This window comes from Madurella fahalii, assembly GCF_045866475.1.
Source record: "Madurella fahalii IFM 68171 DNA, scaffold_1, whole genome shotgun sequence".
Taxonomy (NCBI): domain Eukaryota; kingdom Fungi; phylum Ascomycota; class Sordariomycetes; order Sordariales; genus Madurella; species Madurella fahalii.
The window spans coordinates 8,594,962-8,607,118 of record NW_027263971.1 but is presented as its reverse complement, the minus strand read 5'-3'; the positions used below and the strand labels follow the sequence as shown (position 1 = coordinate 8,607,118).

The 12,157-nt window shown below is 55.4% G+C and overlaps 4 protein-coding genes across 4 annotated transcripts; 3 read left to right on the top strand and 1 right to left on the bottom strand.

Moving 5' to 3' along the window:
- Positions 1-1,405: 1,405 nt before the first annotated feature.
- ACU9 (Malate synthase, glyoxysomal) lies at positions 1,406-3,215 on the top strand (the record flags this gene model as incomplete). The annotated part of the gene is made up of 4 exons (XM_071057761.1): positions 1,406-1,766; positions 1,836-2,814; positions 2,876-3,106; positions 3,158-3,215. 4 exons carry the CDS (start codon positions 1,406-1,408, stop codon positions 3,213-3,215), a joined length of 1,629 nt encoding a protein of 542 aa, XP_070913862.1.
- A 662-nt stretch (positions 3,216-3,877) lies between these two features.
- MFIFM68171_02338 (uncharacterized protein) lies at positions 3,878-4,440 on the top strand (the record flags this gene model as incomplete). The annotated part of the gene is made up of 2 exons (XM_071057760.1): positions 3,878-4,076; positions 4,193-4,440. 2 exons carry the CDS (start codon positions 3,878-3,880, stop codon positions 4,438-4,440), a joined length of 447 nt encoding a protein of 148 aa, XP_070913861.1.
- A 245-nt stretch (positions 4,441-4,685) lies between these two features.
- MFIFM68171_02337 (uncharacterized protein) lies at positions 4,686-6,398 on the bottom strand (the record flags this gene model as incomplete). Its single annotated transcript, XM_071057759.1, has 1 exon — positions 4,686-6,398. One exon carries the CDS (start codon positions 6,396-6,398, stop codon positions 4,686-4,688), a length of 1,713 nt encoding a protein of 570 aa, XP_070913860.1.
- Positions 6,399-10,505: 4,107 nt separating this feature from the next.
- On the top strand, positions 10,506-11,321 carry MFIFM68171_02336 (uncharacterized protein; the record flags this gene model as incomplete). Its single annotated transcript, XM_071057758.1, has 2 exons — positions 10,506-10,583; positions 10,641-11,321. The coding sequence occupies 2 exons, from the start codon at positions 10,506-10,508 to the stop codon at positions 11,319-11,321; spliced, it is 759 nt and encodes a 252-aa protein (XP_070913859.1).
- Between the last annotated feature and the right edge of the window lie 836 nt (positions 11,322-12,157).

The following is a 12,157-nucleotide window of genomic DNA, read 5'->3' as shown; positions in this document are numbered from 1 at the left end:
CAAGCGCGGTGTGATGATCCGTCGATGATCCGTGTAGTCGTTTTTGGCTTTCATGGAGCCAGACTCCCAGGGATTGCGAGTAGGTGAAATGATTTACGGTCTCCAATAGCAGCGGCATCCTGGCCGCCATCAGCGTGCTACGCTTTGTTGTATAACACGGTTTATTGATAGCACATCGTCAGTACCGTTTTTGCATTGCCATTGACATAGCCGACACCAAGAACCAGTCCCGATGTGCCGCATCAACGGATGCCAGACCAGGAATAGTAAGCGAGGAGAGGCACACGTAATATCTGCAACCGGCAAACCCGCAGCCCTTTGCGACTGACCAAGATCGCCGGGATACGTCGGGAAGTATCGGTAAACTGGGGTCGGCAGAGACCCACTCGACTGCTTTAGCTTGAATGACCTCGGCTTTGCGGCGGCAGACCGGAGCTTTGCCGATGGGGGCCCAAGCTCCAGTTCTTGGCCCGGCCCCGCGCAGCAGCCCCGACGGTTTTGGAGTCCCCATAACAGCGGCTAGGATGGCATGCTGAAAACGATAGCCGTCGATGCTGGAGTCACCGTAAAAAGGTCACTGGGCGGTGAAGTCTCAATTGCAGGTAGGAACCCAAAAACGGTGAAGATATACCGCGATATCGCCGTCAACCCAAGCTGAGATGCGAGTATTTTCTTGTGTGTAAAACGGCAATTTGGGGTCTGGAGTGTCTGGGCAATGGCGGGGCCCCGCCCTGATGACCTCACTCCTCTGGCCCGTTGCTGCCTCCAGTACGTGGTATGTCACATGTGACGTCTGGAAAGAACAACGCCCCTCTCCACTGGTCAATGGCTATGGCATCCAATGGTTAACCGTTTCTCTCGCCCCGAACGACCGAAACGGGAGAGATCGCAGGGCTCGCAGGGATCGCAGGGGCCATTCGCCAACCACATGTTATACAATCGGTGAGCCATGTTGCCGAAGGGGGGCCAGCCCAGGCCCTGATCTTTTTCGTCATATCTTGCCCGGCATCGCTTCATCTTTCGCCGCATGCGGCCCTTCTGCACCTTTACCAATCCCCGACAAGTAAAAGAGAGGAACCGTTGGGATCCATCGTCCTGGTGAGTCAGGATCGTTCGTTTTCGAGCGGTTGGCTATTTCCCATCGTCGTCTTAAGCTCTGCTGCGTCGCCCATTGTTTCCCTCCCTTTCCCAATCCCCGACATTTCGTTCGCCAATTGAAGCTCCCCGCAGCTCTTCTCGGCATTCGATCTGACCATCTATACCATTCTTCACACCGCGTTTCCCAATTTGGCCGGGGTTCATTGAAGCTCACCCTCAATTACAGATTCTACGACAGTAGAAGGAAGACAGCGCCTGACTGTCCCGCTATTTCTCCCTAAACTTCACGCCGAACAACAAAGACACCATGGCCAGCAACGAGACCATCCTCCACGGCGTCAACGTCCTCGGACCCGTCCAGGAGTCGCAGCGTAAGATCCTGACTCCCCAGGCTCTGGCTTTCGTCGCGCAGCTGCAGCGCTCCTTCAACTCTACCCGCAAGGCCCTCCTCGAGCGCCGCAAGATCCGCCAGGCCGAGCTCGATAAGGGCGCCATCCCCGACTTTCTGCCCGAGACCAAGCACATCCGCGAGAACCCAACATGGAAGGGCGCTCCGCCCGCCCCGGGCTTGGTCGACCGCCGCGTCGAGATCACAGGCCCGACTGACCGCAAGATGGTGGTTAACGCGCTCAATGCGGACGTATGGACGTACATGGCTGATTTTGAAGGTGGGTGGTTATCCCCCCGGGAATCGGGCACCGTCGGACCGGAACAAGCCCAACTAACAGACTCGCCAGACTCGAGCGCCCCCACATGGGACAATATGGTCAACGGCCAAGTGAACCTCTACGACGCCATCCGGCGCCAGGTCGACTTCAAGATCGGCCAGAAGGAGTACAAGCTCCGCACCGACAAGAAGTTACCCACCCTCATCGTGCGGCCCCGTGGCTGGCACCTCGAAGAGAAGCACGTCACGGTAGATGGCGAGCCCGTGAGCGGCTCCCTCTTCGACTTTGGTCTGTACTTCTTCCACAATGCATTCGAGACGGTCAAGCGTGGTTTCGGCCCCTACTTCTACCTCCCCAAGATGGAGTCACACCTCGAGGCGCGTCTGTGGAACGATGTCTTCAACCTGGCTCAGGACTACATCGGTATGCCGCGCGGCACCATCCGTGGCACGGTTTTGATTGAGACCATCCTCGCCGCGTTTGAGATGGACGAGATCATCTACGAGCTGCGCGACCACAGCTCCGGCCTTAACTGCGGCCGCTGGGACTACATCTTCAGCGTCATCAAGAAGTTCCGCCAAAACTCCAACTTTGTGCTGCCCGACCGCAGCTGCGTGACCATGACGGTTCCGTTCATGGACGCCTATGTTAAGCTGCTCATCCAGACCTGCCACAAGCGCGGTGTCCACGCGATGGGCGGCATGGCGGCGCAGATCCCCATCAAGGACGACCCGGCTGCTAACGAGAAAGCCATGGAAGGCGTGCGCGCTGACAAGCTGCGCGAGGTGCGTGCCGGCCACGACGGCACCTGGGTCGCCCACCCGGCGCTAGCGGCCATCGCCACGGAGGTGTTCAACAAGCACATGCCCACCCCCAACCAGCTGTTTGTTCGCCGCGAGGACGTCGTCATTGGCCAGAACGATCTGCTCAACATGAACGTGCCTGGCAAGATCACCGAGGGGGGTATCCGCAAGAACCTGAACATTGGTCTCGGCTACATGGAGGCCTGGATCCGGGGCGTCGGCTGCGTGCCCATCAACTACCTCATGTTTGTTTCCTTATCATGCCCGTTTCTCACAACCACGACCCGTTACTGACTTAAGTTATAGGGAGGACGCCGCCACTGCCGAGGTCTCGCGCAGCCAGCTGTGGCAGTGGGTGCGCCACGGCGTGACTACGGCCGAGGGCAAGCGCGTCGATAAGGGTTACGCGCTAAAGCTGCTCAAGGAGCAGGCCCAGGAGCTCGCGTCCAAGGCACCCAAGGGCAACAAGTTCCATCTTGCCGCGCAGTACTTTGCCGGTCAGGTCACGGGCGAGGACTATGCAGATTTCTTGACCACGTGGGTTCCCGTTCATGGATACTAAGGAGTATTCTGGACTAACCGTGATAGGCTGTTGTATAACGAGATTACGTCGGCTGGAAGCCCCAAGCCGGCTTCCAAGCTATAAAGCGTTATTGTTATTGTGTACCTCGTGAGGAGAGGGCTTGACGAAAATGGAAAGGGATCGATGTACGATTGACTGCATTGGGGCGATTAAGCTTAGCTGGCATGGAGAAGGGAGATTGTAACACTTTTCTGGGCATTGTTTGTTTTGTGGTATGCCAAATATGTGCGAGCTGTAGTTTGAGACAATCAAACCAATTTGATGCATCAACAATAGATACGTTTGGCATCGTAATTCGGTGTGACGATGGCAGCTCCTCGTGTGTGAGACGACAGTCTTACTCGCGGTGCATGCGGCCTAGCCATCTTAGATGTCTTGAGGCAACACGACGAGGTGCAACATGCAACAGGCATTGCTGGCACAAAGAATTGATGCAGGTTTTGGGTACAAAAGCTCTCACCCCCAGACAAGGACGTCGGTTCCTTTTCCAGGCAGCACAAAGGCTGTTTGCCTACACAATGACTAGCCATTCATCCCTTGTTGTCGGTCAAAGGCTCACTTACTCAGGCCCTTTTAGCATAGCCACAAGGTTATGAGAGTAGCTGGGTATTAGTACAGAAGTCTCGGTTAACTCGTTTTTAAAATCATCCTCCTGCACCAGCGGGTGACGTGTGCCTAGGATATTTCGCGATCCCTATCTCGGTTGCACAGCTCTTAACAATACAATGGCTCCTATCGACGGACACGTCCCGATTACACTACGCAGCCCGAAGGGTCGCTTCCGTGGTGGAGGTGGTGGCGGCGGTAGCGGTTCCTCCAGCGACTCCGACCAGCAACTGCGCAAAATCTTGCTGATAATCGGTGTCGTGGTCGCAGGCTTCGTCGTTCTCGTCATCACGGTCACCATATACAGGCATTATTTACGTCGCTATGGTTCAATTGGCAAGTAATTCCTAAGCAATTCCACCCATCTCCCTCCTCTCTCTCCCCCCAAACAAAAAGCCAAACAAAATATCTCTGCTAACTAATTGCACTTGTAGACGAAGCTCGTAAAAAAAGTGGCGTGACCAAGCTCAAGGCCCTTTGGAAGACATTCAGGGTCATCACGCTCCTCTACTTCGCCGAGATCCTGATCAAAGACCTCTTCCGCTCCATCAAGAGCCGGTGGAAACGCCGCCGCGGCAGCAGCACACAGCAAGAGACGCCCGAAGAACTTCGAGATAACGTCAACACTGCCCATCATGTTGAAATGTTGCCCCCAACGCCAGCACCTGCGCGTCTCGCCTAAGCAACTGCCGGCGACGTCGGCTCCTGGAAAGTCGTGAGGAGGGGAGTCCCTAGATACGACAGGGATTTGGCGGAAAGTTGGGTGGTTACGTCTTGCTTATTCACTGGAAATTGTTGGTCATAAGTCGAGAACTATACGACAAGGTTGGGTTCTTCTGACCACGGGTATCAGTGCGAAATTTTAGGTTTGCCTAGACCGGAGATTGACGTAGAATCATAAGCTAATCAACACATAAGTAACTAGATTCATAGATCACGTATTACGATATCTTCGTCCTTGAAGACGCCAAGGGGATATTCGGCGGGGATATTTGCCACGTTTGGCGTGATGACGGGCACCGTCTCGTAGATCTTGGGCTCGACGGTCTTGTTGGCAAACGGGGGCATCTTCCTCACGGGCGCAAGCCTGCTAATGTGGCTCGCAATGTTCAGTAGCAGCCCTTCGCTCCACGGCCGGCCCAGGATCTCCATGCCGACCGGGACACCCACGGGGGCGTCGGCCGAAGGGGACGAGAAGCCCGCGGGTACGCAGACCACGGGGTGCCCGGTCAGGGCGGCCAAGATGCCGTTTCGCCCGCTCTGCGAGGGCGCGCCGAGCTTGACGACGAGGTTCTTCTGCTCCGGGTAGACGATGGCGTCGAGGTTGTTTCTCGCAAACGTGGCCTCGAGTGCCCGTGTCAAAGTGCGGATGCGGTCCAGGGTTCCGACATAGGCTGCGTCGCCGGTTGACAAGCGTGACGCCCTCTGAATGAACCCGCGCTGCGCAGGGATGACAAGGAACTCGCCGCTGCTGTAGAGTGCGTCAAAACTCGTCGTGTGATGGTCTCCGGTGTGCCCTGGCCCTGTTAGGTAGGTATCTAGCTGCTCCCGGAATTCGAATGCTTGGACGTCCATGGTTGCAATAGCGAGGGTGTCGTAGATAGGCTCGGTGATGCTTACGACGGCGGCTCCGGCGTCCGTGAGTTTGGACACCATGCTCGCCATGATGTCGTTGACGGGAGTCGTCTCGGCCGAGACCGAGTGGTTGAAGAAGCCGTTTAGCAGACCGAAGCGCAATCCTTGAAGGCTGCCTCCATGCAACGATTCAGTGTAGTCTCTGTGCCTGACCTCAGGTGGAACCAATGCCGTGACATTGTCTCGGGGATCGTAGCCAACGCTGGCCATGACAGTCATTGCGATGGCGAGGTCTTTCGGATTGCGTGCCACCGCGCCGACGGTATCTTGTGTGAAGCTGACGGGAATGACTCCGGCCCGAGATATTAAGCCTCTTGTGGGACGGAAGCTGAACAGAGAATTCGCACTAGCGGGACTGCGGAGAGAGTTGACCGTGTCTGTTCCGGTAACAAGCACGGCCAAGTTCGCCGCGGCTGCGGCGCCCGATCCTCCGCTGCTTCCCCCCGGCGTCCGGGTCAGATCGTACGGGTTGACGGTCTGGCCGCCGAGCGATGAAACGGTCAGCCCCTCCAGAGCCATTTCGTGTAGATTGGTCTTGCCGAGGATGACTGCCCCGGCATCCACAAGAGCCTTCACAGCTGGGGCGTCAGCCAGTGGCTTGTTGCCGGCTAGCGCCTGGCATCCGCCCGTGGTGCTCATCCCGACGGCGTCAAAGTTATCCTTTAGGAGAACTGGGATGCAGAAGAGAGCGCCTGTCACATTGCCGGCCGCGATCCGGCCGTCCAAGTGGTCTGCGACCGAGAGGGCGTTGGGGTTCAGGGAGATGACTGCGTTGATGGTTGGGTTGAACTGTTCGATGCGTGCAATGAACGACGACACGACGTCTCGACATGTTGTGCTGCGTGTGAAGAGGGCATTGTGCATGCTCTCGATGGTGGCTTCTCGGATGTCGAACAAGCCACCGAGTGCCCGTGCGGGACGAAAAAGGGAGAGGAAAGCTGCAACATAAAGCAGAACTTGAAACTTTCTCTGGTCGCGGATAAGACTCAGTTGTGACTGCGGCATCTTGAGAGTTGCTGGTAAAGGGTGGATCGCGAGTGTCTTGACAAGACTAAGCTTCTTTTTGTCACTGCCACCTTGTTATCTTTAGGATGCATGCCGATTGTGATCTGTCGACCAATACGATCCCACTCTGTCAGATGTGTTTATTGACATACAGTACAAAGCAATCTCCTTCACAGTGATTCCAAAGGCTGATTCTTACAACTCCTACTAATTGGCTGGCTGCACCCCCGCCTGACCCCCTCCGTCGGCCAATCAGATCCTGGTGCGCACCCCTCTGTTTCTCGACCTGGCGCTCCAGCATACCAGCTGCTCGACCGCGGGGTTGATTCTTCACGATGATCTTAGTAGGGGTTTAATGGAAAGAGCCTCATTCTAAGCTTGTGGGTAGGGATGGTGAAACCTAACCAGTTATGGGGGAGGAGGAGGAAGTACCATCCACCGGAGAAAATTGGACAAGCGACTTTATTTGTTTACTACCCCTGAGACGTCAAACAAATCTAGAACCCTGCTTCTTCGCCCATCGTCAACGAGGGGTTCTACTCCAGAGACAAGGCAACAACAACAATTACAGCGGTGCCTTCCTACCATTCCGACTTTACCTGTTCACCAAATTCCCTATCCTCACACCGCAGCTCGCCCAGACTTGGACTTATTGCGTCATTATATCAATAGCTCGTGACGGGTTGGTTTTGTAGAGAGGTGCGAAGGACAGACAAGAGATGCTGTGAATAAGAGAAACAATAAAACTGTGAAGGATAAACCACTCATTGGGACTAGTCTAGAGTCGCAGGTTTGCCGGTGTCCCGGTTTCTCTCGCCGCGTTCACTCTTGCAATCGATTGGCAGAGTGGCAACCAGTCCATGTGTGTGGTAAACCGAGTAATCAGTACGGAGAAAGAACCATCTTTTTAACGCAATGCCTTGTGTTGATACGGAGGGTGACACTTCAAGTTTGGCTACGACGGTAGGTGGTTGAAGAAGTGTCTACAGCAAGGCTAAGATTTAACGCATTCGCGAGGGGGGATCGGGGGAGTTGGGGGGGGGGGTTGTGGTTGGACTGGTTAGTCGACGGAAGGGTTCTGTACTAGTACGTTCCTAGTAGGGCGGTTTGCGGGGTTTGCGGGGTTTGCGGGGTTTGCGGGGTTTGCGGGGTGGTCAGCAGGGTCTTGCGGTCTCTACGTCGGGGATCTTGAGGCAGAGACGGCCTGTGGATCTCCGCCACTGAAAAGCACCATTCTCTTCACATAAAATCTCAGCCAGGCAAAAAGTGGAGATAACGGGAAACACAACGCAAGGGATGGCGAGAGGCAATGAAGGGGAGGAGCGACGGAGGGCCAGCGAAGAGAGCCACAGCAAAGAAAAGGAACCCTCTGGCTCGGCTCCATCTAATGTAGTTGCTTTTTCGTCGAGGTCAAACCCCGATTGCCGAGTGTATTGCAAAGCTAAGCGATAGGAATTGCCCGATTCCTTCCCACCAGCACCGATAGCGTCTCCATAGTTCTTAAGCCAGGCTGCAGAACACGCCATGGCCTGGTGTGGGTCGTGCCCAAACCGGGGCCGGTTTGACAAGTGTGCGGTGCGGAGCCAAACCCCCGAGCAGGGAACCGGAGGCTCGGGTCACTGCCCTGTTGATTTACTACAGTACAGTACATAAACAACCCCACTTCAGGTGTGACGAGCCCTACCTAGTACTGTACACTAGTGTGAATGAGCCTACGCCAGGCCATTCACCGCATCGTATGGTGCAACCAGCGAATCTTGGGCCTCGTGAGACCCGTTTCTGACGGGTGACGCAGATGGCCAACTTTGGGCCGACGATCACTTGCCCCAAAGTGGAAATCGCGGGCGTCGAGGCTGCGGATGAGAACAACACAGGGACAAATTCCCTGCCCCTCAACGATAATGGGGAAGAATGGACGAGGCTAATGCGTCTCCATCATCAACCGGTTTCCGATGGACCCTCCTACACAGGAGATACAGGGTACGGTAACCACTCGGTTGGAGAGTCAGGGGCGCTCAGTGTTATTATTTGTCTGTTCTTTTAAAGCCTAATAGAGGGCCAAAAAACTGAGATGGTTGTCAACTGCTGGTGTTGGTGTTTGACGGCGGCATAATTCAAGCGACTGTGCACTGCCGGACAATGTGGCACATGTACAGTACTGCACAGTATATGACCAACCTATCAGTAACACTCTCAGAGCAGCACCCTTGCTCATGCAACTAATCGGCCACTCGATCGCCAGGTCTGGATGGGGCGATGTTAGTTCGTGTAGCTGACATAGTGCGAACGATCTCGGCATGGGTCACATCCGGGGATGCAAGGGAGCCCCGAGTCATGGATCCTGCCCGATTGGAGCAACACGAGAGCATGGTCACGCCCCCGGCACATTCCTTTGCTACCGCGCCATCTCACAAAGGCAAGCCATACGTAGTACAGCCGTCTTGAGTCCTCCGGGAATCTCAACGGCTCAGATTGCAGCCTCCCTTAGCCGTACTCTCTGTCTGGGTGAATCCGGCCGACATGCTGTGTACACGTATGGGGCCCCAGGCCGGAACAAGGAGGGCATGTCTCAGGAGGAAGAGGACCTCCTCCCATGATGGGTCGCCTGTCACCAGATCCGCGAATCTTTCCCGCCGAAGACCTGCATAATTCGGCCACATTCCAGCAGCCACATTGTCCGCCTTTGTCGCGAGGTGTTTTACTTGGTAATATGCGTTGTCATCTTGTGACAGTTGTGTGCCTGGTGCGGGCCAGCAGATACTTGCCGCACCCTCACGACTCTTCTTTTCCATCCACCACCTTCCTCACTGCGAAATTTTACACCGATATAACGGACAGCTGGGACACGAGGTGTGTACTCGTTCAAGAGGGGGCCTACCCTGACTTAGATGGGATGATGGCGGAAGAACAGCAAGTCGGGATGGGAAGGTTAAATTATAGAGCAGAGCTGCGGCGCAGGGTTCGTCACCGGGCGGAGCGTCGGTGAGGCCGTGAAAAGACCAGTGTGATGGGAGGTTGTGGGCGCCAGATCCACAGCCTCCCACCCCTGCGCTGATTTGTTGGTGTAACGCAACCATGCGGCATGCAGCCTGGGAGACAGATCTGCAAACCAAGCTTCTATACTGTGCTTCATGCATGCTGTGGTCAAGCAAGGGGGTGTTTGCCAGCTCAGCATTGGTTGGGCCTCATGCAGACCCCTGTCCCAGCCGTGGCCAACTTCAGATGGAAAGCCAGCAATAAACAATAGAGAAACAAAGAGGGGAAAACGCGGTGTGGAGCTGAGAACGATAGCGTATGATTCACAAAGGGAGAGTAAACATATGAAAGATCACGCTAGACACCGCCGCAAAAGCCAGTATGCAGAAACCCTGGCCCCGTGGGCAACTCGATGTCCAACCGATGTGTCTCATTCTGGGACCGCTGAGATCACCCTTCTCCGTTGACAGCCAAGTGACCATCAGCTTTTGTCCCAGCGTCTAGGCATGCATAACGCCGGCTGGCAATGAAATATGGCGTTCAACTTTCTTTGTCCGCGGGCCGGGGAAGGCTTGTAAACCATCCCGAATTCTGGTCTTCCTGACTTGTCCCGGACCCTCTTCTCCTAGCTTGCATACGTGGCTGATCGGATCGTCACTGTACCATCTTCTAATATAGGAACGTCTGTTTCCGACCTTCCTGAAGTGAATTCATTCCCAACGATCCCCGGACATTAGGAGAGCTGAGATGGTCCAAGTGCCATAAGACTCGCACCCGCAGATGCACTCGACCTTCTCCAAAACTCCCATCTTAGCTTTCCCTTTTAAATACTTGTGCATTTCCCAGCCGAAAGAGGAAATGGATGCCCCACGACTTCCAGACCCTCGCAGTCAGCACTACCGCTACCAACCCGCCGGGGAGACGGGCCGTCGAAGACCGACGCGGTCCCCGGCGGCTGATTTCTGGCAGGCATGGGCGGAACCCGTCCTGGTAGAAATGGTACTCGGAGCCTCCGGATCTTTTATTGAGGCTGAGAGATTTGCCCGAGCATGCTTGTCGGAACTCGAGTCTTGTGATGTCCAGCGGCTCGGGCAGTTAGGATACTGGGCCCGGAGCCGCCCGACGGCGGATATGTGGGACCTGGAAGAGCGGTATGAGGTTTACGAGAGGAACGACGATGGCGTTATCGTCGGGATGGAAGAAGCTTTTGTAAGTCCGAGTCTGTTGCACCAGACTCTTCCATGACCAGCGGCTAACCGAACGCAGCGACACTTGTTTCAAGTCGTGGCGCGGACCGCCAAGTCATGGGGCATCCACTGGGTCGAGGAAGAGGCATGGACGAGTTCAACGGCAATAGACTGGGTTTTTGAGAGGGCCGCCAGGGCCGCCAGACGCAATATCGACGGTATTGGTGCGGACGAGGCATCGACAAGCGCAACTCGCCCCGACCCCATATCTCCCTCTATCGGCGACGCACCTTCGCCAGTTCCCCCGGCTTCTACCGACGTTGCCCCATGCACTAGCGAGACACCACCCCCTCTCTCTAATATTCAACCCAACACTCAGAAGCCGCCGCCGCAGACGAACAAGGCGTCCGGGTCCGGCATGGCGCTGAGGGCCACCGGGATACGCAAGAAGAAGAAGAAGGCTGTCAAAACTTCACTTAAGGCGAGGAGCCCGATCCAGAACCGCCGTCTCCGGACGGAGGCTAACTATCGCGGCCGGTTGTCAGATGGGTTCCAGCAGCTACTCGACGTGGTGGCGGAGGCGGAGACGGAGGTCGGTTTGGCTGTCGAGGGCCCGCAGCCGGCGCAACTAAGCAAAGTAGGTGTCCTGAGGAGGGCCTGCAATCTCATTTATTCCCTAGAAGATGACGTGGCAAAGGTGAGGCGGGAGGTGAGAGCCATGATGATGGAAGAGGAGTTGAGAACGGTCAAAGCTGGCTAAAGTTCAAAGTCGGGGAGAGCCCGCCGCTCTGTTGCCAGCTTGACAGACTGGCCGGGCAGATTGATTCCTAGTCCCTGTCTTTTTTGGACCCAGCAGTGGTCGAACATTGGCTGATGAATGAAACAGTGAAAAGGCTGCGTTCCTGATTTTTCCTTTTTGTGTGCAGTGTGCAGTGTGCAGTGGACCCGACAACAGGTTGCCATTTTCCCCTGTACCTTTCTTTCTTCTACTTCCGCTTTCTCTCTCTTTTTCTTTTGCTTGAAACTCTAGTGCGCAAATGGGACTCTACTCGCGCGAACCTTGTTGGGCACTGGCGAGCGAGGGGGTTGTTGTTGGTTCGCAACCCCGTGGCTGCACAACAACGACCGCAGATACCGGGATATGCGATTTTTCGATATAACGATCTTCCGACGAGGTCTGCACGGTCCATACCGCACGGTTAATGCTATTATCGGGCTGTCGAGGTTTTATTGTTTTATGTCTTCCTCTTTTACATAACCCCTATTTTTGCCCCTGACCTGGGGGCGAATTGTGACCACCATGAACCGTTGAGTTTGTTTCCACCACGCAACAATCTGTCTTTTATCTGTGCAAAACACATTCCGTTAAGCACCCTTGTGTCTTTCCAACATTGTATCTCCAGTTGTTTTCCTTTCAATTGAACCTTTCGTCCCTACAGCTCCCTCCGCCAGTTCCCGCCACCAGCTCCCTCATCAGCGGCTCCAGGGAACCCAAGTTCCCCCTCAATATGCGCCGCGACTGCGCCTCAAAATCCGAGTTTCTCTCATCCGCGTGACCCTCCGCTCTGGTAACGTCGCCACGGCCTCTGCAACTCC